Source organism: Molothrus aeneus, chromosome 25 (genome assembly GCF_037042795.1).
Source record: "Molothrus aeneus isolate 106 chromosome 25, BPBGC_Maene_1.0, whole genome shotgun sequence".
In the NCBI taxonomy this organism is placed as follows: domain Eukaryota; kingdom Metazoa; phylum Chordata; class Aves; order Passeriformes; family Icteridae; genus Molothrus; species Molothrus aeneus.
This window is the reverse complement of record NC_089670.1, coordinates 1,011,909-1,039,053: the sequence shown is the minus strand read 5'-3', so window position 1 is coordinate 1,039,053 and position 27,145 is coordinate 1,011,909. Positions and strand designations below refer to the sequence as shown.

The 27,145-nt window shown below is 53.3% G+C and overlaps 1 protein-coding gene across 2 annotated transcripts; it reads left to right on the top strand.

Annotated features, from left to right (window-relative positions):
* Window positions 1–356: 356 nt before the first annotated feature.
* NDEL1 (nudE neurodevelopment protein 1 like 1) lies at window positions 357–27,145 on the top strand. Of its 2 annotated transcripts, none has more exons than XM_066565584.1 (9): window positions 357–443; window positions 10,972–11,069; window positions 12,419–12,572; window positions 14,050–14,198; window positions 15,758–15,894; window positions 17,964–18,137; window positions 18,840–18,931; window positions 20,864–21,015; window positions 25,725–27,145. In XM_066565584.1, the coding sequence occupies exons 2-9, from the start codon at window positions 10,984–10,986 to the stop codon at window positions 25,810–25,812; spliced, it is 1,032 nt and encodes a 343-aa protein (XP_066421681.1). In that variant the 5' UTR covers window positions 357–443; window positions 10,972–10,983; the 3' UTR covers window positions 25,813–27,145. The 2 variants fall into 2 exon arrangements, with proteins under 2 accessions (XP_066421681.1, XP_066421680.1); XM_066565583.1 differs by lacking the exon at window positions 357–443 and adding an exon at window positions 6,285–6,303.

Here is a 27,145-nt window from a genome sequence, read left to right as displayed (position 1 = left end):
GGGGGCAGGGGGCGAACGGGACGAGAACCAGCGGCGGCACCGGCACACCGGGAGCGGGCACCGGGGAGCGACACCGGGGACCGGTGCGGGGAGTGGCACCAGGGAGCGGCCCCGGGGAACGGCACCGGGGAGCGGCACCGGGGAGCGACACTGGAAGCGGCACCGGGAACCGGCACCGGGGAACGGCACCGGGGAGCGGCACCGGGGAGCGACACAGGGGAGCGACACCGGAAGCGGCACCGGGAACCGGCACCGGGGAGCGGCACCGGGGAGCGGCACCGCCCAGGCCACGCCCCCGCCACCCCGGCCCCGCCCCTCATGTGACGACAGCGCCCCCGCCCCCGCCGGCTCTTGCATCACGCGCCGGCCTCGCCCCCCAGTCCCCGGATGAGGCGGCCCCGGCGGGCGCGCGCGGCGGCGGCTGTGACAGGGGATGCGCTCCGGTGAGCGGCGGGGCCGGGCCCGGCCCGGGGCTCCCCGGGCGGCCCCAGCGAGCGGGGCCCGGCGCGGCGGGCGGGGGGCGCGGGGCGGGCGGGGAGGGGGCCGGGGGTGCTGCGGGCCCCGCTCCGTGCCGCGATTGGCTGGAAATTGACAACGGGGCAGGGCCCGCCCTCGGGCCGCGCCATTGGCTGCGGGCGCGGCGGCGCCGCCTCCCATTGGCCGCGGGCGGTGTCAGTCACGGCGCGGCCCCGCTCGGCCGCCGCCCTGGCCGGTCCCCGGTCCCTCCGCCGGGAGCGGCGCCGGCCCGGCCGCGCCGGGGCTCGGGGCTCGGAGCTGCCCCGGGCCCTGCCCGCCGGGGCTCGGAGCTGTCCCGGCCCCTGTCCGCCGCTCGGCCGGCCTCGGGGCCCTGCCTGGGCGTTTTCCCGTCACCGGCAGCGAGCTGGACGCGTGGTTTGCGTCTGTTCTCGTAAAATCCCCGATCGATCATGTGCCCAGGGCGCAGCGTCTTTTTCAGGAAGAAATTCCTCCCGGAATTGGTGCTGGCATGCTGGAGGGGAAGGGAGGAGGTGATGGAGTCATCCCCGCGGGGGTGCTGGGGACAGGCCGGGGGAGCTCAGTGCCGCCTGGCTGACATGGGTGTTTGTCCGTCATTCCGTCCGTCATTCCGTCAGGGTTTCTCTGCGGGGTTGGTATCCTCCCCGAGAGGCCCGTGTGCCTGAACGTGCCCTCCCGGGTGACGAGCGTGACCCGAATTGCAGCAGACGGGCTGGAAGGATGCGCTGGGAGGAGAGCAGCGACATCCGCGAGCCAGCCCTGCTCTCCCAGCGGCACAGAGCCCCGTGCTCCCACCGGCACAGAGCCCTGCTCTCCCACTCACATCCCTGTCCTTCCCGAGGGATGCTGAGCTCTGCTCCCACCGGCACATCCCTGTCCTGCTGTCCCTGGCACGTCCCTGTCCTTCCCAGGGATCAGATCTCTGTTCTCCCCCTGGCACGTCCCTGTCCTTCCCAGGGATCAGATCTCTGTTCTCCCCCTGGCACGTCCCTGTCCTTCCCGGGGAGCAGGGCTGAGCCATCCCCCTGGCACATCCCTGTCCCCAGGGGGAGCAGAGCAGGGCTGAGCTCTCCCACCCACAGCCAGCTCTGCGCTGGGAGTGACTCAGGGCTTCTCTCTTCCCCCTGCCTTGACTTGCTCACAAGTGCAGGGGTTTGGCTGCCTGTGGCATTTGTTGCCTGAGAGGTGGTTAAATACAAGAAACTGCTGTAGAAGATAATACTGGATACTTCAGATACTTTTCTTTCTTCCTTTACATTTTTTTCCAATCCCCCCTCAATAAACAATGCCTTGTTGAGGAAGGAATGGTTCCTGCTGAGGGCTGGTGGCCTTTCCAAGGTCAGTGTTTTGTTAGAGACATCAGTAACTGTAAGGGGAAGAAGCTATCCCAAGGCAGAAAAGAGTCTGGGAAGATTTTGGGTATTTTGGAAGGGGCTGCCCAGGAAGGTGGTGGTTCATGGAGCTCCTGGATGTGGCACTCGCTGCTCTGGTCTGGTTGACAAGGTGGTGATTAGTCAGAGGTTGACTTGATGATCTCAGAGGTCTTTTCCAACCTCAATGATTCTGTGCTTCTATATTTCTTTATTTAAATGTCAGTTTGGTGTGTTGGCAGTGTGGCTGCACAGACAGGCTGGGTGATGGTGCCAGTTAACTGTGGCTGCACAGGATGTGGCGGAGTGGGTAAAGAGTGTGGGTCTGGGATTAATAGTGTTAGATCTGCTCTGGAGGAGATCCCCTGTCCTGTTTCCTGGCTGGGCTGTGCATTTCTGTACTGTTGTAGATGTGGAGGCAGAGTCCTAGTGAGAAGGTTTAATAATTTAATTAAACTTGTCATTGGGAGTCCCAGAAGTGAAGGAAGAGGCAGTGTTTGAGTCAGTGTTTGTCAGCCTTCCTCCCTCTTCAGGGGAAAGCCCTCCCTTTTTCCCCCTGACTCTTTAGAGTTTGCAGATACGTCAGATAATTCCTCATTTGGTGGAGAAGGACAGAGAAGAGAAAGGAAAATAAGAAAGTGGAGAGAAAGCACGAGACTGATGATGTCTGTGACCTTGGTGTCACAGGGAATCTTGTCTCTGCTGCTGGCAGCAGGCTGCCAAGAAGTACAGGAACAAAGCACAGTTAATGCCCTCAGCCCATTGCATTGGTTTTTTGAGGTGCCAGGAAAGTCAGACTGCAGAAAGGAAATGGTATTTTTGCAGCCCTTGATGTTTGTGACACCGCAAACATCATCAAGGTAAACTGGGGAGTGTGTTCACAAGCTGCCTGCCCTGCTGGGCTGCCCTGACCCCAGGCAAAGCCAGAGCCAGCAGAGCAGATTTTTCATGATGTGCTTGTGTCCCTCCAGGGCTCTTCTGTCCCCACGGCTCAGTGGAAGGTTGTGCTGGTTCCTTCTCCTGATCAACACAGAGTTTGGGGGGATACTTTTAATATTCTGTTTAATATTCTGTTTACTATTCTGTTCAGAGTCCCTCTCTGCTGGGGGCTGCTCTGGGATCCATTTTGGGGGGTATTTTTCAAATCCATTTTACCCCCCAGCACCAGTAGAACTTCAGGGCTGTAAAAGCAACAGAATTCATTTTGGCAGAAATCCTGCTGAGTGTTTTTCCCTTGGAATTTCTGCTGGTCACTGTGTGGTGTCCAGAACCATGTCACCCTCTGGCCACTGCCTTCCAAGGAGGTGTTGTCATTGTGGTTTGGATTGCTGGGGTAGCAGGGAGGCCCAGGGGACCTGGAGCTGTCCCTGGTGCAGGCTGTGTGTGCCACAACCTCCCGGTAAAGCCATTGCTGCTGCCTGGGATGATGCCCTGGTGTTCCTCAAGGCCTGAACTGAAAGCAGCAGCGCTGTGAGGGTGGAGGTGGCTGGGTGGTCTCAGAGGGGTGCCAGGTGCCAGCTGCCAGCCTGCTGTGGGTGGGTGTCGGGGTCTCTCGCTGGTCACAGGGACCCCAAGAATGTTAAAAGTCTCTTTTCCCAGCCTGGCTCTTGAAGGAGTCAGGGCTCTTCATTTCTCGGTCTCAAGGTTGTTTATTGTGTCTTATCTATAAAATTCTTTCTCCTGCCCTGCCCAGGTCCATGCAGGAGGACAGACAGAGGCACTGTGCCTGCCCCTGGGCAGGGTTATGTCTTTATACTAAAAACTACCTGTACAATGTTTACAATTACTTTCCAATTGCCATCACCTGTGTTAGACAGTGAGCTTCTACTCTAAACCAATCCAAAAGTGCCACCATCACAGCAGAAGATGGAGGCCAAGAAGAAGAAGGAGAAAGGCTGGACATGCCCAGATCCCTCCATCTTGCCCCCTGAACCCCCATTCTAAAAACCCCAAAATCTACTTTTCCACCCCGTGATAACTTCACTATCATTCTATTTAATTTGTCGTGGCTCCAGATCTTCATCCAAGGTTGGTAATTTTCTCCACAGGTCATAATCAAACCCCCAGGTGTTCAGGGCTCTGTGCCAGGGTCTCTGAGCCCCCTGGCAGGGGTTTGGGCACTCCAGGACAGCCAGAGGGATGTGCTGGGTTCTGACAGGTGAGGGTCAGAGCAGCTCCTGCTGCCCACCACACCTCACCAGCCTGCCCAGGAGGGAGCAGAGGCTGGGGCAGGGACAAGCAAATCCCTTTCACAGGCTGAATTTCCTTCTCAGTTTGCTGTTTGCTCCTGTCTGTGTGGATTCATCCCTCTGGAGTTCCTGGGTACAGAGCTGGGAGCAAAGTGTCCCCATGCTCAGGCCAGGGTGTTCTGGGACAGGGACATCTCCAGGAGCCTTTCCTTCACCTCTGCAGGTACTGGGCCTGCAGCAGGAGCACCAAACTCCTTTTTTAGTCACTTCAGTGAGGCTACTTGGGAAGGAGCAGAGGTCAAATGTCTGAAACTTCCTATGTTTGTGAAAGCAATAAATGTTTTTAAATAGAAAATTCTGATACTTTTGGTATTTGTAGGTTGATTTCTGAGAAGAGGCTCTTTGCATCAGTGCCTTTCTTCTGGTTTCAAGGCCTCTAACCCAGTGCTGGCTCACTCTTCAAGGGTTTTCCTGTGACTGGATATCAAATATTCACCAGACAGATGAGTCCTGGCCATGTGGTGCAGAGCAGACATGTTATATTTGATTAATGAGGCTTGTTGAGATAACAAGGCTCTGCTGTGTGGTGCTTGCTTTATCTTAAAGGCTTTTCTGAATTTGGCACCAAGTTCTGCAGGTAGGGTTGGTTATCTCCTGCCTCCTGTGCTGCCCAAATTGGAAATGCAGGATTTATTATTGCAGCAGAGCGAGGAGCGTTGTGCTGACGCTGTGCTCGCTGACTTTCTTCTCTTGCTGACAGCTCCCGTGCTGCTGGTGTAAGAGGGAAGGAGGCATTTGTTGTGGTTCACTCGAGAACATTCAGTTCAGAAATAGAACTGCAGGGGAAGGTTCACTTCCCAGAGGTTCAGTTTCATCCCAGCCGTGGATGCAGGCACACATCCAGGCACGGATGGAAATCCGCCGGCTCCTGTTCCAGCAGGGGCAGAACAAGCCCAAATTGATTGGTGAAATCTGATCTGTGCCTTCTGCTTGTTTGTTTTCCATCCTGGAATAAGACAGTGCACGTTTGCCCTGAGTTTTGGCTGAAGGGCTCTGGTTACCTTGCTGTGAGTCTTGGTTGGGTTTGTGGGGAGAAAGTCAAGAGCTTCAGGAGCTGGAGGTTACCTGTTGGTCCTCGTGGTTTGAGAAGGTGAAGAATGATGCAAACAAGATTTCTCCTGCTTTTCTGCCCATGAATCAGCAAAAAGGAGGGAGAGGAAGGAGAGCTGGCTGTGGACAGTCCTTGCTGCTGTGCGGGGCAGCTCTGGATGGTGCCAGCCCTCGGTGACGGCGGCGTCATTGCCTCGGAGAGGGGGGACTGGCAGCCAGCAGGCACTTGGACACTCTGTGATAGCCAGGGTGGGTTGTTATCTCGGGAGCTGAAGGCCACATGTGAGCTTGGCAGAACTTCTTGATCAAGTCCTGTTTGAGCTGGTTGCTTGTTCAATTCCAAAGGTCAGTGGACATTTGTGATGCCTTGAAGGGAGGGGGGATCAGCCAAGCGTGGCTGGGGGAGTTCAGCCCTGTGGTTGGTCCTGTTTGAGTGGCCTTGCTTTCCTTCTGCTTAAATTTTCATGTTTGGTGTCTGAAAATCTTGGGCAAAGGGGGTTGCGAGGAAGAAAGCAGAAAAATAGGCAGAAAAACAGCCTGTTCATGAAGATCAAATAATATTCATTCTCTTTATAGGGCAGTATTTATTTGATGATCTCAGAGGTCTTTTCCAACCTCAATGATTCTGTGCTTCTATATTTCTTTATTTAAATGTCAGTTTGGTGTGTTGGCAGTGTGGCTGCACAGACAGGCTGGGTGATGGTGCCAGTTAACTGTGGCTGCACAGGATGTGGCAGAGCTGGGTAAAGAGTGTGGGTCTGGGATTAATAGTGTTAGATCTGCTCTGGAGGAGATCCCCTGTCCTGTTTCCTGGCTGGGCTGTGCATTTCTGTACTGTTGTAGATGTGGAGGGTTTAAATGGGAGGGTGTGAGGCAATTAAAATCAGGAAGAATTCATTCTGCAGCCGCTTGGGATGCTGCAGGTACATCCGGGGTGAATTGCAGTGCTCAAAGTCATCCCTGCCGTGACGTGCGAGGGACTGGGTGACTTTGAGAGCAGGGAGGAGTGGATTCCCCTCTGTGGGAAGGGGTGGGTCCCAGCTGAGAGTCGTGTTGGATTTCAGGCTGAGTGTTTTGGTCTTGGATTTCACCCCGAGCTTGGCTGCAGTCACATGGAGAGCCTGGGGAGCTTGTTTAAGGTACTGTGTTACACTTCAAGCTGTCTTTGTGCTTTCATGCCTTAGCTGGAAGGTGGCTCCAGAGATATTTGGGGTTGGCCTTGAATGCAAGATTGCTTAAATTACTTGGAAAATCCTGTCTGCATGTTAGTTTGGGTATTTTTGGTGCATTCTTGAGCCTCTGGCTCTCGTGATATCTGCAGGATACTGCTCCTCTCATTTTAAGGATGCTTTCGAGGTGGGAAAACAGATTTGTCCTGTACAAACCCCTCTGGGTTTAGACAAGTTCTTAACCTCCAGACTGTGTTTTTTTAGACTCATTGCAGCGGGGAGAAGTTCTTTCCTTTTCTCAGGGGAGAGTTGCTGGGTCCTGCTGACTTTGTCGGGGGGGTTTGAGAGGAGCCCCCTGGTTTGAAGGTAGTTCTTGTCTGGGAGCAGCTTTGGAGCTGGAGCTGTGCCCACGGAGCTGTGTTTTCCCAGGGCACTGTGTGAATGCTAAGCTGTGTTGGAATGAATTTGAGGGGGCAGCAGCATAAGCCTGCTCTCATTTTCCCTGGAAGACGCTGCTGCATTGTCTTGTCTGCTCCCTGAAAGCCTCAGTGTTGTTTGTCAAAGGCTGGATTCTGCAAGTGCCACGTATGCAAAGAAGCCCTGAATAGGAAGGACTGGCCGTGCTGGTTCTCAGCTCCTGACAGAATTCCCAGGGCCAGGACAACAGGCAGCGGGCTGAGGCAAAGCAGTTTTTGTTAAACTCTTGGTATTCCGTGGGCATCCGCTCTCCCACACGTGGGATCTGTGGAGTTGTCTGGCTGTGCTCTGGTAACTCCTGGGATTTGCTCTCTGCTTGCACAATCCATCTTTTTGTGGATGCTTCTGAGGGAATGGGCAGAGGTTGGCAGAGTGAAGGATTTTCCCATGGCCACCACATGTGTGCTGGGAGCAGGTCTGGAAGGGTCAGCATCCCCCAGCTCCCAGGTTGGTATTTTGGCTGTGGAGCACCGTGTTGCAGGGTGGCTGTGTGCTTTAATCCCTTTGTCCTGCCCCTCATGGGAATACAAAAAGCAGGATAAAATAGAAATAAAATAATAAAGAATACGAAAAGCGGGATAAAATAGAAATAAAATAATAAAGAATACGAAAAGCGGGATAAAATAGAAATAAAATAAATAAAATAATAAAGAAGACGAAAGGCGGGATAAAATAGAAATAAAATAATAAAGAATACGAAAAGCGGGATAAAATAGAAATAAAATAATAAAGAATACAAAAAGCGGGATAAAATAGAAATAAAATATTAAAGAATACGAAAAGCGGGATAAAATAGAAATAAAATAATAAGGAATACGAAAAGCGGGATAAAATAGAAATAAAATATTAAAGAATACGAAAAGCGGGATAAAATAGAAATAAAATAATAAAGAATACGAAAAGCGGGATAAAATAGAAATAAAATAATAAAGAATACAAAAAGCGGGATAAAATAGAAATAAAATATTAAAGAATACGAAAAGCGGGATAAAATAGAAATAAAATAATAAGGAATACGAAAAGCGGGATAAAATAGAAATAAAATAATAAGGAATACGAAAAGCGGGATAAAATAGAAATAAAATAATAAGGAATACGAAAAGCGGGATAAAATAGAAATAAAATAATAAGGAATATGAAAAGCGGGATAAAATAGAAATAAAATAATAAAGAAGACAAAAAGCGGGATAAAATAGAAATAAAATAATAAAGAACACAGAAAGCAGGATGTGGGTGCTGGAGCTCAGCAGTGCACGCTGGCATTGGCACCTGCAGCAGGGATTCATGCAGAGCAGTCAGCAGATCCCAAATCCCTGCTGGTGGCATTAGGGGTGCTGAGACACACGGAGCAGGGGCAGTCAGGAGCCACCACCCCCCTCACCAAGCAGGATGAGAGAGCTGGGGAAGATCTGGCAGGGTTGGGAAGGGAGAATTCCTGCCCGGAATTCCTGAGGCAGCGCTGGGCTGAATCTCCTCCCTCCAGTGTGTGGAAGGAGAAGGTGCTGGACAAGGAGTGGGGGGCAAACACATCTCCTGTCCTTGGGAGCCCCAGGCAGCCCCTCCTGGTCTTGCTGTGCCTGCAGGGATCCCTCAGATGTTGATTTCCAAGGGTGTGCCCCATGTGAGCAGACAGGAAGGAGTCTTGTGCCTTATCTCAGCTACTTCTAGGAAATGATGTAAGACACTTCCTTGTACAAGCTTTTCTCTAGCCACATCCTGAATTTCACTGACAGCCTGCTTGGCTGCTCACCTTTTGAGCCCAGCTCCTCCTGAGCTGTGGGAGCTGAGCCTGTGTTGTGCTTTATCTGGTTTATTCTGGGGTGAGTGTGCTCCCTGCTGCTCTGAGCCCCTCTGGCTTAGAGCCGGTCAGGGAAAGCTTGGAGGGGTTTGTGGAAGGGTTGGATCAGTGTTGACAAATGCTGGGGACAGCAGCCAGCAGTGACCTGTCCTGACAGTGGGAACCTCTGCCCAGGAGCTGCTGGGCACCCCTGAGCTGTGCCAGGAGGTGCTGGGCACTCCTGAGCTGTGCCAGGTGTCTGCTCCAACACTCCAGGACCTGCTGGGCACCCCTGAGCTGTGCCAGGTGTCTGCTCCAACACTCCAGGAGCTGCTGGGCACCCCTGAGCTGTGCCAGGTGTCTGCTCTGTGCTCCCACCGTGGAACTGCAGCAGTTGGGGCAGGAATACTGAACTCCACATCCACAGCTTCTGCACAGGGCTCGGGATCTGTCCCTGTGGAGTGACTGAGCTGCCTTGGTAACGGCTGATGCAAGTGCTCCCAAAGAAAATCCAGTCTGAAATTGGTGATGGGAATGGCTCCACAGGTACTTCTCATTTCCTCAGTGCAGGAGGGGAAACCCCATCCCTTCTCCTGAGCCATGACATGTTTGCTTGTGCAGCAAAGCTGTGCAGTTAAATAAACCCAGTGTGAGACTGGAGGTGGTTTTGAGGTGCTTGGCACTCTGTGGATCAGTTTGCTCTTGGCTGGTGGCAGCTGCAGGCTCAGCTGGAGAGCCAGTGTGCCACTTCTGCCTGGCTGTGCTTGGCCTGGCTGCCCTCTGATGAAAGCAGGGGATTGTTCTGGCCCACTTTGAGGTGTCAGAAATGTGGGTCACTGAGATACAGAGCACATTAGTGTGACTATTTTAGCCTGAGGGGACAGGCTTGGCTGGGAAGTGACGGCTGTTAGAGTCAGGACTTTTAGGTCAGCTCTCCTGATCAATGGAACTGGTGCAGGCGTTGTTCACAGCCTCTGCCTGCAGCTTGGCTTCACCCCGTTCTTTTTCAGGGTGGTGAGGACAGAATTTGAGGCTTGGCTTTTTGAGGAGAAAAGAAAATGCCCTAAAGAGCTGTGGGATTGCTTGGGGAGGGCTCAGCAATGGTGCATCTCCTGGCTGGGGTCTGAGCATTCTCCTGGTCCTGCTCTGCATTTTACCTCCTCCATCACCTCTGAGACCTGGCGTGTGCTGAGGCCTCTGATGTGTCCCCTAGACCACAGAAAACCATAAAAACCCCACCAAAGGTATGTTGGGGTGTGTTTCCTGTGCTGGCTGATAGCCTGGGGAGGTCCAAGAAAGCAGGATCCTCATGGAGAGGGGACCTCCAGTGCCTCGGTGTGGGAGACTTCTCTGAACACTCCTCTGTGACATGACCATGTCATTTCTGGGACAGGCTGATCTTCCTTGTGGCTGGCTGATAATTCCTGTTACCTGCACGTGACACAAGTGGGAGTCAGCCAGGACTCGCTGCAGGAGGAATAAGTTGGGTTTTGATGTGCACACAGAGCTGTTTGTGCTTACCTCACTTGCAGTGCTCATCCTCCTTCCCTGCTCACCTTGCAGCTCTAAAAGCAGCCTCAGTGCAGTCACTGTGTGGTGGCAGGAGGCAAAATCTCTTCAGAACATTTAATGGAGTGAAGTGGAAAGTGATAGAGCTGTAAATTTGAGTGTGTGAGCAGCTGTGGGCCTGACAGGGCTTGTGGTGTGGGAATGTTTCATCACTCAGGGTCACTAATTGTGGTGATGTTCACAGGGGTTTTAGGATGAGGGAAGAGATGAGGATCTGACTCCATGTTTCAGAAGGCTGATTTATTATTTTATGATATATATTATATTAAAACTATACTAAAAGAATAGAAGAAAGGATTTCATCAGAAGGCTGGCTAAGAACAGAAAAAGAAATGATACCAAAGGTTTGTGGCTGACTGAGACAGTTTGGACAGCTGGGCTGTGATTGGCCATTAATTAGAAACAACCACATGAGACCAATCACAGATGTACTTGTTGTATTTTATAGCAGCAGATAACCATTGGTTACATGTTGGTTTTGAGGTCTCTCAGCTTCTCAGGAGAAAAAATCCTAAGGAAAGGATTTTCCATAAAAGATGTCTGTGACATTGTGGCACCACTGGAGTTTTGGTGGCAGCTACAAAATACAACCAGACCTCCTGCTCTCATTCCAGGCTGCTCCAGGAGCCCTTGCAGAGGCTGGCAAAGTCCTGGGGCTCCCTGGGGCAGCTCTGAGTGCTGGGTGAGCCCTGGCAGGGCTGGCACCTGGCTCTGGGTGCCAATCCTGGTGCCTGGAAAGCCCAGGACTGAGCAGAGGTTTTGGGGTGATCTGCCTGGGTTTGAACTGAGTGTATCCCTGTGTTTGTGTCCTGCAGGTCGTGTTGATCATGGACAGTGAAGAAATCCCTACTTTTTCGAGTCCAAAGGAGGAAACTGCCTATTGGAAAGAGCTTTCCTTGAAGTACAAGCAAAGGTATTGTGGATTTGCAAGCTGAATGTGGTTCTTAATGACCAGGATTTGGATCTTAATGATGGCTGTTTAATCTGTTCCTCTGCAAGGCCACACCAAGATGGTTATTAGATACTTCAGAGAAAACCTGTGAGAAGAGAATTCTCTGGAAAGGACTTCCAGCTTTAAAATTTCCGTCTCTGTGGGAGCTGAGTGTTCTTGCCCAGTGTCACCATGCCAAGAACTGCAGGCTATGTTTTGAGCATGTTTGAGCAAGAGCAGAGCCTTTTCATGATCATGTGCACCTTGGTGTAATTAAAGTGCTGCCTTGAGTGGGATCCTGATGTTTTATCACAAGAAGGCGCCTTTGGGCTTGCCTTGTATCGTTCCAGCTCCCTCAAGCTTCTTGTAGTGGAGTTACTGGTATGAAAGGTGCCTGATTTGATGTCTGCTGCATTTTATCCAAGTGTTCCGTACTCCTGGTCCTGCCTGTGCCCGTGGCTTGCATCATTTCCAGGGCTTTGGCACCCAAAGTGCCAGGAGAAGCTGCAGCTGCTCTCTGGAGCAGTGCTGTGCATCTGGGGGGTGGGCTGAGGTTTATTTGGAGTTAAATCCCTCTCAATCCCAAAGAGCCCAAGCTCCAAGTGGGGTTTCTTGTTTGGTTTGGGGTTTTTTGGGAGGGACACGTTGGGAATGTGGAGGGGCCTGTCCGTGTGGAGAGCCCTGAGCTGTTCTTGTGGGTCAGGAATTCCATCTGAGGCACCACTGGATGTGCTGTTGCCCAAAGCCTCGGTGGTTTCCTCTGCTGCTTGCTCAGGGCTCAGCTATTACGTGTGCTAAAGATGCAAATTTAATAAGCCAAGTATGTGGGGTGGCTACTTCTGGTATTTAATAACTCACAGTGGAATGAGGTAGGCATGTCCTGCCCTCCTGACTCTGCATGATTTTTACTAACTTGAATTTTCCAGCTGGTGCAGAGGTGCAGAAACTGTTGTTCTCTCTTCAGCTGCTGACCAAAATCTGGTTAAATGTTTGCTTAATTCATTGTCTGTTCCATGAAGTCTGCCAGCAGTGACAGCTAATGGAGCACAAAGTGCTTCTCAGGCTCCCTTGAATCCTGTAAATAGCTTTGACTCCACACAGGCATTCCAGGTGGCTGCTGGGTTTGATGTAAGAGAATTAATTTCCCTTAATCGCTTAGCTTAATGCAATTTCTCTATTTTCCCATTTTTCTTTTTCCCCTTAGAGGCCTATGGATGACACTTGAGTGCTTTAAAACTCGTGGTTTTCAGCTTTTCCTTTGAGAAGAGCTGCAGTTTTGTTGTAGCTTGGGAGATGCTGGCTCTCCCACTGATGCAGTGCTGTCCTTGCAGCTTCCAGGAGGCTCGTGAAGAGCTGGCTGAGTTCCAGGAGGGAAGCAGGGAATTAGAAGCTGAGTTAGAGGCACAGCTAGTGCAAGCTGAGCAGAGGAACAGAGACTTGCAAGCAGATAACCAAAGACTGAAATATGAAGTGGAAACATTAAAGGTAGGTTTGCTCTGTGGTTGTGCTGCTTTTCCTTTCAGCTCATCTTGGATCTCTTCTTGGATTGTCTGGGCTGCTTTTGGGCACTGAATATCCAAATGAAAAAGGAGTTGTCTGGTTAAGATCCACACTGAAGCATGGCATGGCCCCCAAATAAGGCCAGGGACATTTCTGGCAGAATTTTTCTCGTTCACGTCACGAAACTTGGAGTTTGTGCTGCTTTGAATTCCCCAGGCTGTGCCAAGGAGGAGCTTTATTTGTTCCACAGGGAGCAGCAGCATAGCAACAGGGCACAGCACAGGGGCTTGGTCAGGCCTTTCCTTGCACACCAGTCTTGCTGCCCTCGGGGCCTCCCTGGTTTCATGAGACCCCAAAGAAAGCAGAAATGGGGTGATTTGTGCCCATTTTCAGGGAGCCTCCACGTCCATTCACAGCCTTACCTGTGGAGCCAGGAATTGCTGAAGGATCTGCATGTGCACAGGGGGGCTCTCAGTTGATGCCTCTGTGCTAACAAGTTCTTGCCTCCTTGAAATCTTGAAAAAGCATCCTTTTGGGCAGTCTTGGCTCATTTAGCGAAGGCAGAGGTTAGAAATTCACTCAGTGGAAGGAGGGTTTAAGGGATTGCCTGGTGTCTCCAGTCCCAGCTGTACTTGCAGTGTCAGGATGTGTTTTAGGAGCTCAGGAGTTTCTCCATAGGCTCTCAGAGGGTTTTTGGCAGTGAATTCCTCACAGAGGATGAGTCTGTGGGCCTGGAGGCTTTGTGACAGATCTCAGTGGCCCATTTTAGCCAATGGACACATCAGAAGAATTTCTGCAGTGGGGGTGGGTGCTGGCAGGGCAGGGGCACAGAGGGCACAGAGGGCACAGAGGGTGGCAGGGCAGGGCACAGAGGGCACACAGGGGAGCCTGGCAGGGCACACAGGGGAGCCTGGCAGGGCACAGAGGGGAGCCTGGCAGGGCACAGAGGGGAGGCTGGCAGGGCACAGAGGGCACAGAGGGGAGCCTGGCAGGGCACAGAGGGGAGCCTGGCAGGGCACACAGGGGAGGCTGGCAGGGCACAGAGGGCACACAGGGGAGCCTGGCAGGGCACACAGGGGAGGCTGGCAGGGCACAGAGGGCACACAGGGGAGCCTGGCAGGGCACAGAGGGGAGCCTGGCAGGGCACACAGGGCGCACAGGGGAGCCTGGCAGGGCACTTGGATTTCTCGCTGCCCTCCTGGAGCAGCTGTCAGGTCAGTGCAGGCTGAGGGGAGCAGATGCAGGGCTGCAGCCCCAAGAGGCAGCTGTGCCATTCTGCACTGGGGCCAGCTCTGAGGCTCACAGCCTGCTCCCTTTCCCTCTCCAGTTTCTGCTCTGAATTACCAGCACTCCCAAACCAGCATTCTGCACACAGAGTGACTCTTTTTTTTTGTCCCTTTTTCGTGCTGGTGGCCTGGCCAGTGCCAGCAGCTGATGTTTATCTCCCTGCCCTTTGTTTCAGGAGAAACTGGAGCACCAGTATGCCCAGAGTTACAAGCAGGTGTCGTTGTTGGAGGATGACCTGAGCCAGACCAGGGCCATCAAAGACCAGCTGCACAAATACGTGAGGGAGCTGGAGCAGGCCAACGATGACCTGGAACGTGCCAAGAGGTGAAGGCTGCAAACCCCCTCTTCCCTTCAAGTTTGCACCACAAAGATCTTTTCTTTGCTACTCAGCTCGAGCGTTTCATTGCTCCTTAAAGGGAAAACATCAAAAAAACCCCAAACACCCTCAAGATTTTGGATTCCTTGAGCAGTGCAGTTGCCCCTCACCAGCAGCTGGTTCCTGCTGCAGCAGGAGGGGCAGAACCAGTGCCCAGAGCCAGCCAGGCCCCTGCACTGCCCCTGGTATTTGTGACTGATATTTGTGGTGCTGCTGCCTCAGAGCCCCTTTGAAGTCAGTCTCCTGCTTTCCATAGTCCTGTTCAATCAGCCAGGCCAGGGCAGTGTCCTGGTGCCTTCAGAGCAGCTGGAGGGAGCAGCCCTGCCCTTCCCAAGTGCTGGAATGAGCAGGCTGCTGCTGGCAACACCCAGATTGGGAGGAGGTCATGCTTCCCTTCTGCTGAGTGGGAATGCTGCCATGGATTCAGGGAGAGAGGCAATGAGCCTCTGGCCATCTGGAGAAAAGGTCTGAGAGCTGAGCCCTGTTTGCACAAGGCTCTTTAAGCTCATGACTGACTTTTGGCACTGGGTTTGGGAGGAATTGTGTCTGAGGTAATGTCCCAGTGCTCTGCTGCCCACCTGGCTGGGCTGTGCCTGTGCAGAGCCCTGAGAGCACAGCCCCACCTGAGCTGGGGTGGGGCAATGTTCCTCACCCAGGGTCGCCAAATGTTGAATCTGCAGGCAACCATGACATGGGAAGAGATGAGAATCTCAACTTCATGTGTCAGAAGGCTGAAATATTATATTATATTATATTATATTATATTATATTATATTATATTATATTATATTATATTATATTATATTATATTATATTACACTACACTACATTACATTACATTATATTATATTACATTATATTATATTATATCATATCATATCATATCATATCATATCATATCATATCATATCATATCATATTATATCATATCATATTATATCGATATATTAAAACTAAAGTAAAAGAATAGGTGAAAGGATTTCATCAGAAGGCTTGAAAGGAATAGAAAGGAATGGAATGAATAATAAAATCTTGTGACTGCTCACAGCCTCAGCACAGGTGGCTGTCATTGGTCATCAAGTAAAAACAATTCCACATGCTGGGTGAACAATTCTCCAAATCACATTCCAAAGCAGCAAAAGATGGAGAAGCTGAAGCTTCCCAGCCTCTCAGGAGAAAAGATCCTAATGAAAGGATGTTTCAGAAAATATGTCTGTGACACTGGGGCACTGATTAATGCTCAGCTTTGGAACATGGCTGGGGAGAAAGGAGCTCTGGGCTGGCTCCTTCCCACATCCTTGGTAGCTCTCTGAGAGCCAGATGCTATCGTGTTCTTCTCATCCTTTTCTCCTGCTCCTTTGAGGACTCCTTTCTCAGAAGCATTTGCATGGCTTTCAGATGCTTCCCTTGAACACAGCCCTGCTAACATTTTCCTTCTGTTATGCTTCTGAATAAGCTTTTATGCTGGCTGAGCTGAAGAACCTAATATTCTGGATTTTGTTTCTAGGGCAACAATAGTTTCATTGGAGGACTTTGAACAAAGGCTGAACCAAGCTATTGAGAGAAATGCATTTTTAGAAAGTGAACTGGATGACAAGGAGTCATTGCTGGTCTCTGTGCAGAGATTAAAGGATGAAGCAAGAGGTATGGCTGGTCTGGTTGGTTCTGGCTCCTGGTGCAGGGCTGGGTTGCTAAAGAGATGTGCAGCAAGCAGAGCTCATGTTTCTAGAAAGCCTCACATGATGAGACTTGAACTGCATGCTTCAGGGTTTACTGACAGTGTGTTCTTTGTATGTCCAGTGTAGCCAAAAAGGAAAATATCCTCATTTAGGGCAGAATTAATAATTGGTGAATTCAGGATTTTTAACACAAAAATACTCTGTTCCACAGACATAAGAGAATTGAGGAAGTTGCTTCAGAAGTTCCTCTTGCTGTGGGTTTACAGGAAGGGAGAGCACAGGAAATGACAGGGAAACACTGGATAAATGATCAAATAACTCTTAAAAGAAGTCTCCTATGTTCCTTCTAAGCCCCTTGCAGATTGCCTTGAATATATTATTTAAGATGTTCTGGTAAAGGCTGGTAAAGGTGTTCAGACCTGGGGGAGATGTTTGGGATGGTGTCCTGGGATAAGAGCAGGAACTGGGGATTCCCCAGTGGATTTCACATTGAGGATGCTGGGGAAGCATTTTTACTGGTGCTGTAAACTGGTTTCTCTAACAGTGGAGGTTTCTGCTCATAAGCCAGCCAATGATGGCTTTAGAGGTTGGTGGTTTGCAGCTTTGTTCCCTAAATGAAGCTTTCTAAAATATTTCCTCATTTAAGGCCTGGAGCTGCCTGACAGCAGGCTGGGATTTTTGGTTGCTGTTCTCCTTTTGAACCTTTTTGAAGCAAATCTGTGCCCCGGAAATCAGGAGCTTTATTGGAAGCACAGGGATTTTGAAATAAATGTGAAGAAAGAAATTTTCTGAGGAAGTCTATGTATTGTAATGTGAGATTAGGGCAATAAAACTGGAAAAATCAGCAAAACCCAGGAGACTGTTTTCTAGAACACTGGAACAATCAGCAAAACAGACATCTTGTTTCTTAGATGAGTCATTTGGACATTTTTAGCATTTTGAGTTATTCCCCCTGGCAGCAAGCAGGAACAGTAGCCTCTAAAAGAACTGGTACTGTCCAACTCCAGTGTGACATTTCTGATTGAACAGCCTCAGGTCCTCTTCTGGGAGCCCAGACAGATTTTCACTTCAGCTCTGCTGTTTTACCTAAAATCAGCTCTAAGTATTTGTTACAGACTAAAAGCTGTGATGTGCAGGTAATTTTGCTTTTGTACCAGACTGAGGCAAGGAATAGGAGATGTGTGAAAATGAAGCAGCTCTGCCCAAAAAGGAGCAACTCACTTGGAATGTTTGTTTGCACCTTTCTGAGGATTTGAGAGATCCATTGCTGGGCTGTGCTGGGTGTCCCTGGTAGCAAAAAGCTGTGGAAAGGGAGGGGATAAGCTGCAGTCTGGGGAGGAGGTGAGAGTAAAGCCAGGCTTTTCTAAGGCCCAGTCCTTTCCCTGGCCTTTGGACTGCTCTGTTACTTGTCAGGGCATCAATAAATTGGGTGCAACCCTTGGATTATTAACTGGGAGGAGAATGTAGGGAATGGGAAGCACAGGAACAGGTCCCTGCTCTGTTCTCCCAAGCTGGGTTTGAGCGGGAGCTGGGCTCAGCAGCAGCAGCAGCAGCAGCAGCTCCTCTTTGTGTCCAGCTGCACTTTTGGGAACGTGGAGCTCACACTGCAAAGGGGGAGAAATCCTGATGTAAATCAGCTGCCCCCATGCCAGGGACAGGAGCTGTGTGGGGCAGGCAGGGCTGTTTGCTCTGGGATGATGGGGTGGCACAGTGGGACAATGGGGTGGGATGATGGGGTGGGATGATGGGATGGGATGGGACAATGGGGTGGGATAATGGGGTGGGACAATGGGGTGGGATAATGGGATGGGATAATGGGGTGGGATGTTGGGGTGGGATAATGGGATGGGACAATGGGATTGGGCTGTTCTTAAGGGTGTCCCCACTCCTGGAGGAAGCAGCAGCAGGCACTAACCCAGGATTGGTGGGAATTTGCTGCTGCTGCCCCTCCCAAATGAACAGAGAGAGTGTTTGTGAGAGAATCAATCACTGATGTGGGATTTTGCGGGGTTTTTTCCTTCTCTCAACCCTCAGACCTGCGGCAGGAGCTGGCTGTGAGGGAAAGGCAGCAGGAGGTGACACGGAAATCAGCACCCAGCTCCCCCACTCTGGACTGTGAGAAGATGGACTCAGCTGTCCAGGCCTCTCTCTCCTTGCCAGCCACACCCGTTGGAAAAGGATCAGAAAATAGTTTTCCCTCCCCAAAAGGTACCATGCATAGCAATGGGGTCTGCTTGTGCTCCTTAAGGCACCAGAGGTGGGTGGGGTGTGGGTCTCACACCCTCCCAGGTGTGTGTTTGATCCCAGGGCAGCAGCAGTGCATTTCAGGAGTAAATAGCCTGGCAGAGGACAGGGAAGCTTGGGCACTGCCTCTGGGGGCAGGCAGGGTTTGCACCCTGCACTGGGGCCCTGCAGACATTTGGGAATGCAGGGGGGTGCAGGGACTGATAATTCTGCTCCACGTGCAGCAGCAGTGGTGGGTGAGCAGGCTCAGGAATGTGGAGTCTCTGGTACCACAGTGACTTCTCAGGGGTCCTGTTTCCTGTGTGGGGCAGTGGGATCTCAGCCCAACCCCTTTCCCATCTGGAGGCTCTGTGCAGTCCCAGTGATTAACAGTGGGTGTTTCAGAGGCAGCTCTGGCTGCTGGGATGGATTGCAGTCAGTAGCCTTGCAGATGGAGAGGGCATGAACTCTGCTGGGGGGGCTGATGGCAGCCAGGGCAGGAATTAAGCTTTATCATCCTCACTGCCTGGTGATCCTGCAGTTACTGTGGGTAATTGTATGAAATATCTGCAGCAAGACTGTAGATATGTTTGGGGTTTGTTTTTAATGTAGAAGCTGATTTATTTAAATTTTTGAAAAGCCTGGGCTGTGGAGGAGTGAAGTAATGAGAGGTGTCTGTGTTTGCAGCTATACCAAATGGGTTTGGAACCAGCCCACTCACTCCTTCAGCTCGAATATCTGCACTCAACATCGTGGGAGATCTGCTACGCAAAGTGGGGGTGAGTGCTGAGCTCTGCCTCTCCCTGGGGCTCCTGTCCCTGTGCTCCCTCACAGCACAGCCTGGGCCCTGCTGGGTACCTCTGGAGCAGCCAACTCATCCATTCACTGCTTAGGAGTTGGCAATGCTTTATTTTTTAAAATTATTTCGGTTTTTAAAGCCTGATCCTATGGTTCTGAATCCAGTTTGGAGTGACAAAATTCATATTTGGAATAAAAAAATTTTCAAGTGCTGGGTTAGACACTGCCAGCTTGTTCTTACCTTAACTGGGCCTGCAGCTTCTTCTGCCTGGGCTGCAGAGCTGGAGCTCAGGCCCTGGGTGAGCAGGAGCTGGGATCTCCCTGCCAGGGTGGGACAGCTCCTCTCCCATGGAGATCTGCCACAGACACTGAAAGAAAAACCAGCCTGGAAACCTTTGGTAAGAAAGCGGGAAAATAAATGAGGAGAAAGCCAAATGCTCCCATCTGTGCCTGGTGGGGAAGTGAAATGCATGAGCCTTTAAAGGGATTACACTGTCAGCAGAGAAGAACTGCTCTAAACATCTGCTGCAGTGCTGCTCGGGAGCCAGGCTCTCCCCCTGGAAGCAGAAATTACTTTTGAGCTGCCAGGAGCTGCTCTGAGCTGTGGAGCTCAGGGCAGGTGTGGCTGGCTCTGCCCTGTCCCCTGGAGCCAGGCTGAGCTGCCCACAGCTCACACAGTTGTTTCAGCAGGCTTGGACATGAAAAACGCCCTGGCAGCTCCCCTGGGAGCTCAGGCCTGGTTTGAAAGGGCAGCAGGACAGCTGGGGTTAGCAGTGACACGTTTCACAGGGGATCATTGTGAGCAAGAGTCTGCCGGGGATTTGGGGAGCTTAGTGCCGATCCCTGTGATTACTCTGCCAGGACAGGAAATGCCAAATAAGCAAGCTGCTCTCCCAGCCTGCCTGAGCCACGCTGGGACAGGGCTCTGGAGCACTCTGGGGCTGCTCAGTCATTTGGGGCTGTGCCCCATCCCAGGCTTTGCACTCCTGTCTCTGCAGGAGCTTTCCCCTCTGCTTCCCTGCCTGCAGCTGAGGCAGGGCTCAGGTCCCTGCCTGTGGCCAGGGGACAATCTGTGACACCCAGAGTTAGGTTAAATAAACTTCCAGGGATGCCACAGGGCTCACTCGCCTGTGGCAGTGCCCTCTCAATGCAATATTCTGTGCAGAGCAGGAGCAAGCCCCACATTTGGGGAGATGGATTTCAGGCCCCAGTGCAGGAATTTGCAACGTTCTGAAGGCTGTGATGAGTGAGGGCTGTGTGTTACACCACATGGATCTCCGGGATAAGGTGGATATTCAGCCTCTGATGGGGGCAGAAAGGGCAGGTGATGCTCTGGACTAAAGGACAGAATCAGGATGTTGCTCCTCCTTCCAGGAGTCACTGGCACTTTACATGGGGGAGGAAAAAAACCTCACCAGGCCTGTTTGGAAGGGTGGTAGTGAAACTTTAGAAACTGACTTTATTTTGCAAGCCAGGATTAAGAAAGACATTCCAGGAGCCATTGTCCTGGTGAAAAAAAAAAACAAATTTCCATGTGCCCAGTCCCTCTCAAAGCTTGAGGATTCTGCTTTAGGCTCTCAGTGCTCTGATCAGCTCAAGGCAGCTGCTGAGGCAGAAAGTTTGGGTAACTTCTGCTAGGATTTGGCTTCCTTATCTTGGGTAATTATTTCAGAGTTCATCTGTTCTCAAATCTGAGCCCTCGTGGAGCTGAGTAATGTCTGGCAGTCTGCATCAGCATCTGTGTGTTTCCTTTGTGGTGGGGTGACGAGGAAATGACAGCTTTGTTCCCATTTTATTGCCAAGGGTGATCACACCGGAGTCCTGATCGTGGCAGCCTGGGGCCCGTGAGCAGTAAAAGGCTCCCTCTTCATGGTGTCACTTCTTTAACACTGTTCTTTCCTCCCCTTTCACAGGCCTTAGAATCCAAATTAGCTGCTTGCAGGAACTTCGCAAAGGACCAGGCATCACGGAAATCCTACATTTCAGGGAACGTCAGCAGCGCCGTGCTGAGCAGCAACGGCACCAAGTACCCACACCCAGGGCACACGTCCTTCTTTGACAAGGGGTGAGTGAGTCAGGCCCTGCTGTGCCCTCAGGGAGCCCTTTGGGGCCCTGCTCATGGCCCCTGCTCAGCCCCCACAGCTCTGCTCTAGGGGGAGCAGCTCGTGGAGCGAGGGCTGCAGGGATTTCTGCGAAGCGGAGAGAAAAGCAGGTGTGGGGTGGCAGTGCCAGTCCTGCCCCATCTCCTGGTGCCTGTGCCACCCCAGGCTGTGGGGAATGGACCCTCTGAGGGCATCTGCCCCATCTCCTGGTGGCTGTGCCACCCCAGGCAGTGAGCAATGGACTCTCTGAGGGCATCTGTCCCATCTCCTGGTGGCTGTGCCACCCCAGGCTGTGGGGAATGGACCCTCTGAGGAAATCTGTCCCATCTCCTGGTGGCTGTGCCACCCCAGGCAGTGAGCAATGAGTGCCAATGAGCCCTGTGAGGGCATCTGCCTGATCTGGTGGCTGTACCAACCCCAGGCAGTGAGGAATGGACTCTCTGAGGGCATCTGTCCCATCTCCTGGTGGCTGTGCCACCCCAGGCAGTGAGGAATGGACTCTCTGAGGGCATCTGCCTGATCTGGTGGCTGTGCCACCCCAGGCACTGGGGAATGGACCCTCTGAGGAAATCTGTCCCATCTCCTGGTGGCTGTGCCACCCCAGGCAGTGAGCATGAGTGCCAATGAGCCCTGTGAGGGCATCTCGGGGCAGAGGAGGGGGTGCCCAAGCTGCAGGCCTGCTCTGGGGAGGGGCACAAGCACAGCTGCAGATTCCCCCCAGAGCTGAGGGCAGGCAGGGACGTTCCCTGGAAGGAGGGAGGGAGTCCTGGTGCTCACACCCCCTCCAGGAGGGGAGGATGAACCATTGGTGCTGGAGTTTGGCTCCTCCTTGCTGTGGGCCAGCCTCGGAGCTGGGATTGCTGGCCTGGGAACAAGGGCTCGGTGTGTGCCGTGCTCAGAGCTCCCTCTGGGATGCTGGCAGTGCTGCTGCAGGAGGGACTCCCCAGTTCCTCACTGCTCAGGGCCACAGAGGTGGAAAGCACGGAGTTCTCCAGTGGTGCTGAGGGCAAACAGCCTCCATGCTCCCTGCATGTTAAACCTCAGTGCAGTTCAGTGCTGGTACTCAGCACTTCCTCAATCCTGCGTTTATTTTAGAGAATGAAACCAGCTCGTTCCCAATGTGGAAGTGCCAGAGCAGCCAGCTGAGCTCCCCACATCCCTCCTCAGTGGGGCTGGGAGGGGAGCAGGGCCTGGGAGCTTCTGCAGCACTGCAGGGGTTTGGAAAGGAAGGATTGAGAGCCTTGAACTCAGGTGCAGATCGGCCTCTGGGGCTGTGTGTGCTGCAGGGCTGGGCTGTGCCTCCCCAGCAGTGCCCCTGCAGGGAGCAGGAGGTGCTGGGCAGGCGTTCTGGCAGCTCCTGGCAGGCAGCAGGGCTGTACTGAGGTGTGCTGGGACAGTAAGCTGAGTCTCTCTGCCGTGGGGGTCGCTTTTAATTATGCAGATTGTCATCAGGCTCCTTAGCAGGGCTGGGGAAGCCTGGAGGGAAATGCTGAGGGTGGGAGGGGACAGGACCAGGGCTGGAAGTGTTCATGTGCTTATCTGCGAGTGGCCAGAGGTGCTGCACGGCCCCCCTGTCCTGTCCTTGTCCCCTCAGCCCCTGGGCTCTCCCAGGCTGTCCCCTGAGGCACTCTGGGCCCAGCAGGGGCTGGCAGTGCCCGTGCTGAGCTCCAGGGCTGCTGGGGAAAGCCTGGCTGGGCCCTGGCAGCTGCACTGGGGGAGCAGCCCTGCCCCAGGTGTGAGTGTGACCCTGCCCCAGGTGTGAGTGTGACCCTGCCCCAGGTGTGAGTGTGACCCTGCTCCAGGTGTGAGTGTGACCCTGCTCCAGGTGTGAGTGTAACCCTGCCCCAGGTGTGAGTGTGACCCTGACCAGGTGTGAGTGTGACCCTGCCCCAGGTGTGAGTGTGACCCTGACCAGGTGTGAGTGTGACCCTGCTCCAGGTGTGAGTGTGACCCTGCCCCAGGTGTGAGTGTGACCCTGCCCCAGGTGTGAGTGTGACCCTGCCCCAGGTGTGAGTGTGACCCTGCCCCAGGTGTGAGTGTGACCCTGCTCCAGGTGTGAGTGTGACCCTGCCCCAGGTGTGAGTGTGACCCTGCCCCAGGTGTGAGTGTGACCCTGCTCCAGGTGTGAGTGCAGCCCTGCCCACTCTGCAGTCAGTGCCCCAGGAGCAGCTGGTGGCAGGGTGCTGGGTTGGGCACAGATAACTCAGCCACACCTTTACAGCTCTGTTTGCTTTCCTCCTCTGCCATTTCATTGAAATATTTGAGGTGCCTCCAGCTCTTGTCAAGCCCCTGCTTTAGGGGAGGCCTGGAGCACAGCAGGGCTTGCCCCAGAGCTTGGCTGCAGACCTGGGGGAGTCAGGGCTAGCTGCTTGTTAAAAACTCAGCAGTGTCTGGTGTAAGATCACTTTCCTGCAGATTTGTCCCTTCAGGAGCATGCAGGTTCTGTCCAGATGCCAGGGAATGGCATGTGCTCACAGCTGATGTTCATTCTTGGCTGGTTTTGTGAATCCCTCGGGCTTTGTTTTAATGAAGGAGCTGAAGTTCAGTGTGAGAAGTGCCTGTGCTCACAGCCAGCAGTCAGAGGTGCCTGCACTGGTACGCCCAGCCCTGACCAGAATACCAGGCTGGGAAATGTGGGTTTTCCCAGTCCCTGACCCATTGAGAGGTTTCCTGGGAGAGGGGAGCTGTGTGTGCTGTGCTGCCCCTGCAGAGCAGCCTCACTGTGCAGAGCTCACTCAGCAGAGCTTTGCTGAGCCTTGCTTGGGCACCTCTGCTTGGCCCCAGCTGCTCTGTGCTCAGCAATGTCATTTTTGTGTGCATAAACTTTCCCTTTCTCTCCACTAGGCGTGAGAAGGTCATGTTCCCCACCTTGGTCATGGGTAAATGAATTCATTTGCACTGATTGGCTGCATGTGGTGTAACCTGGGGCTTGGGGCAGGGCTGGGGCTCTGCTAACTGCACGAGGGAGTTGGTAGTGCCACACTAATGGGCCCTGATCAAAGCCTGAGTGCAATTGCTCTTTCTCCTGACTTGAAATAAACCTCTCTGCTGCTGTGACCTGTTGCAAACATAAGCCTGAGTGCTGCTTGCTTTGTTCAATTCTGTTTAACACTTTCAATAAGTGCATGTTTCTGATGGCACTGGTCACAGCAGGGGTGCAGGGCAAGCGTGGTTTATGGATGGAGCTCATGTGGAAGGTTTGGGATTTTCCTTCAGCATTTTGTGGCTCTTGACCTGCTGATTGATGTGCAGTGGTGTGGTTGTGGCTGGCAGGAAAGCAAACAAGGGCCCAGGGCGATGGCCAGGGCTGGAGCAGGGAGGGGACAGTGTGGCTGGGGACAGCAGAGTCCCTGCTCAGTGGCACTGTCCCTGCCCAGCACAGAGGGGCAGCTGGAAGCACCTGGGGCAGTTGCAGGTGCCCAGGTGTGCTTTGGCAGCTCCATTTCCCCTCAGACCAGGCTGGTCAGCTCCAGGAAAATCTTCCAGCCAGGATTTGTTGGATACTTAGAGCTGAGGAGCCTTGGGCATGAGGTGCTAAGTACAAAATACAGCTTGAGATGCAGATTAATGAGTCCAAATTAGTAATCAGGGCAGAGAGGGGTTGGACATGGACACCAAGCCCATGGCACTGCAGGGACAGGCAGCCAGAGCCACAAACATCCCTGAGGAGCCGGTGCAGGGCCATTTCCAGCAGGGAGTGCTGCTCCTGGCTGGCAGGAGCTCCCAGCAGCTGTGGAGAAGCTGCTGGGCCCCCAGGCTGCTGTCCCACACCCTGGGGAGGCCGGAGCTGCACAGCTCCAGGGGGGTGCTGGGGCAGGGGAGCCTCTGCAGCCTGGGGTGCAGCACTGGGAGCCTCCGCTGCAGCCCAGTGGGGATTGAGGGGCACAGAGCCAGCTGTGCTGGGCTGGGACACTGCTGGCAGTGTGAGAGTGTGTGTGAGAGAGAGTGTGTGTGTGAGTGTGTCTGTGTGTGTGTGTGTGTGAGTGAGAGTGTGTCTGTGTGTGTGTCTGTGTGTCTGTGTGTGTGAGTGTGTGTGAGTGAGAGTGTGTCTGTGTGTCTGTGTCTGTGTGTCTGTGTGTGTGAGTGTGTGTGTGTGTGAGAGTGTGTGAGAGAGAGTGTGTGTGTGTGTGAGAGTGTGTGAGTGTGTGTGTGTGTGTGAGTGTGAGTGTCCCCTCCTGGGCACAGGGACATGGGGCTGGGACACTGCTGATTGTGTTTATGTGTGTGTGTGTGTGTGTGTGAGTGAGAGTGTGTCTGTGTGCCTGTGTGTGTGTGTTTATGTGTGTGTGAGTGTGAGTGAGAGTGTGTCTGTGTGTCTGTGTCTGTGTGTGTGTGTGTCCCTTCTGTCCACAGGGACACGAGTGCCCTGGCTCTGGGCACAGGGACACGGCTCTAACAGGGTGTGCCAGGCCAGGGACAGGTGGGGATGCCCTGAGGGCTGCCCTGACCCTGCCCAGCCCCTGGTGAGCCCAGCAGGCTCAGGCTCTGTGGCCGCTCGTCTCCTGGCACAGCCACCTCAGCCAGGCCGTGCCAGCTCCAGCGCTGGCACGGGCACCGGGCCGGGCCCGTCCTGCCCTGCTGGCAGGGATGGAGGAGGGCAGGAGGGAGGAGCAGGGTCCCTGAGTGCCTGTCCTGGCTGCTGCTCCCCTAACGGGCTGTCTCTTGTCCCCAGGGCAGTGAATGGCTTTGACCAAGGGCCCCCCGGCCTGGGGGGCTCCCGCCCGTCCTCGGCGCCGGGAATGCTCCCCCTGAGCGTATGAGCCCCCGGGGCTTGGACTTGGATGCTTTTCTCAGCCCACCTCGAGAAGAACTGCTCCTGATTCCTCCCCATTGCCACCCCATTGCTGGAACATGGCCCTGAGAGGAGAGCCCGAGCCCTCCATGTCCTGTCAATACAGTTTGTTTTCTGCTCTCGCTGTAGTGGACGTTCTGTGCCCCGGCCCCACCAGCTGCCACCTCTGCTGTGCTTGGGGACACCGAGTCCTGCTGTGCTTGGGGACACCGAGTCCTGCTCTGTCTGGGGGCCAGGCCCAGCTCGCCCCCTTGGCTGTCCCTCTCCTCTCACTTAGGTCTGACAGAGCCTTGTCCCCTCCTCTGCCAGGCTCCCCTGCCCTGTCCCCTGCCAGGCCCTGCAGCTGCTGCTCTCAGACCTCGTGGAAGTGCCCTGGGGTGCCGGTGGTGGCCCTGGGGCCGTTGGCACTCGGGATCAGCCCCAGGCGCTGTCTCAGGAGCAGCTGCGGCCGGGGCAGTCAGAGCAGGGCTGGGTGAGCAGCTCCAGCCTGGCCAGGCCGGCTCCATGCCCAGGCTCTGTGCTCATCCCAGCCCTCCCTCCAGCTGGGCCTGGCACGGCTGGGCTGTTCTCCCTGCAGCAGGGGGGGCAGTGCCAGGGGCTGTGCCCTCAGGTGTGCCCAGGGCTGCCCCACAGCTGCCTGGCCCTGCTGGCCTCCGTCCCTCACCCATGGGAGCTTTAGGGAGCTGCTGTTCCCCTGGCCCCAGGAGCCCCTGCCATCACCCCGTGCTGTAGGACTGGACTGTGCAGCCTCACCTGCGGGCTGCTCTGACGCTTTGGGGCGACTGAACCTTGTGGGTCTTTCAGGCAACACATTTGTGTGGTTTCTCTGTCCATGTGCCTCAGAGTCAGTGGATTTTTATTCTGATCCAGCAAATGGAGCCAGGGTTGGAGCTGAGGGTTCAGCAGTCGTCGGTCAGGGGCTCTGCAGCTCCCAGGTGGTTGAGTTACAGATGCTGAGAAAAAAAAAAACCCCACTGGCCCAGCAGTGGAGGTGGGATTGTCCCTTTGCCATTAGGGTTTGTATGGTCCTTCCTTCCTGTGCATCCTCTGCTGCATTTGACTGTTTACATTTGTTTTATTGTACATAGATTTGTAAACATAATACCTTTGCCTGAGGTCTTTGTACATAACTTGGGCTTTGTAGCTTTATTTATTCAGCCTCTCTCTGGCATGTTTCCATAGGATGTACCGTTCCACCCTGGTGCCACTGACATGATGTGGTTTCAAAAGAATGAAAACAAATGAGAGTAATCTTCCAAAAATAAAGTTCTTTTAATGTGGAATCAGTGGATTTTGCAGAA

Coding starts and splice junctions, on each gene's coding strand:
- NDEL1 (XM_066565584.1), top strand. CDS start 10,984: ATGGACAGTGAAGAAATCCCTACTTTTTCGAGTCCAAAGGAGGAAACT. Junction 12,573..14,049: donor ATGAAGTGGAAACATTAAAG/GTAGGTTTGCTC, acceptor CCTTTGTTTCAG/GAGAAACTGGAGCACCAGTA. Junction 18,138..18,839: donor TAGTTTTCCCTCCCCAAAAG/GTACCATGCATA, acceptor CTGTGTTTGCAG/CTATACCAAATGGGTTTGGA.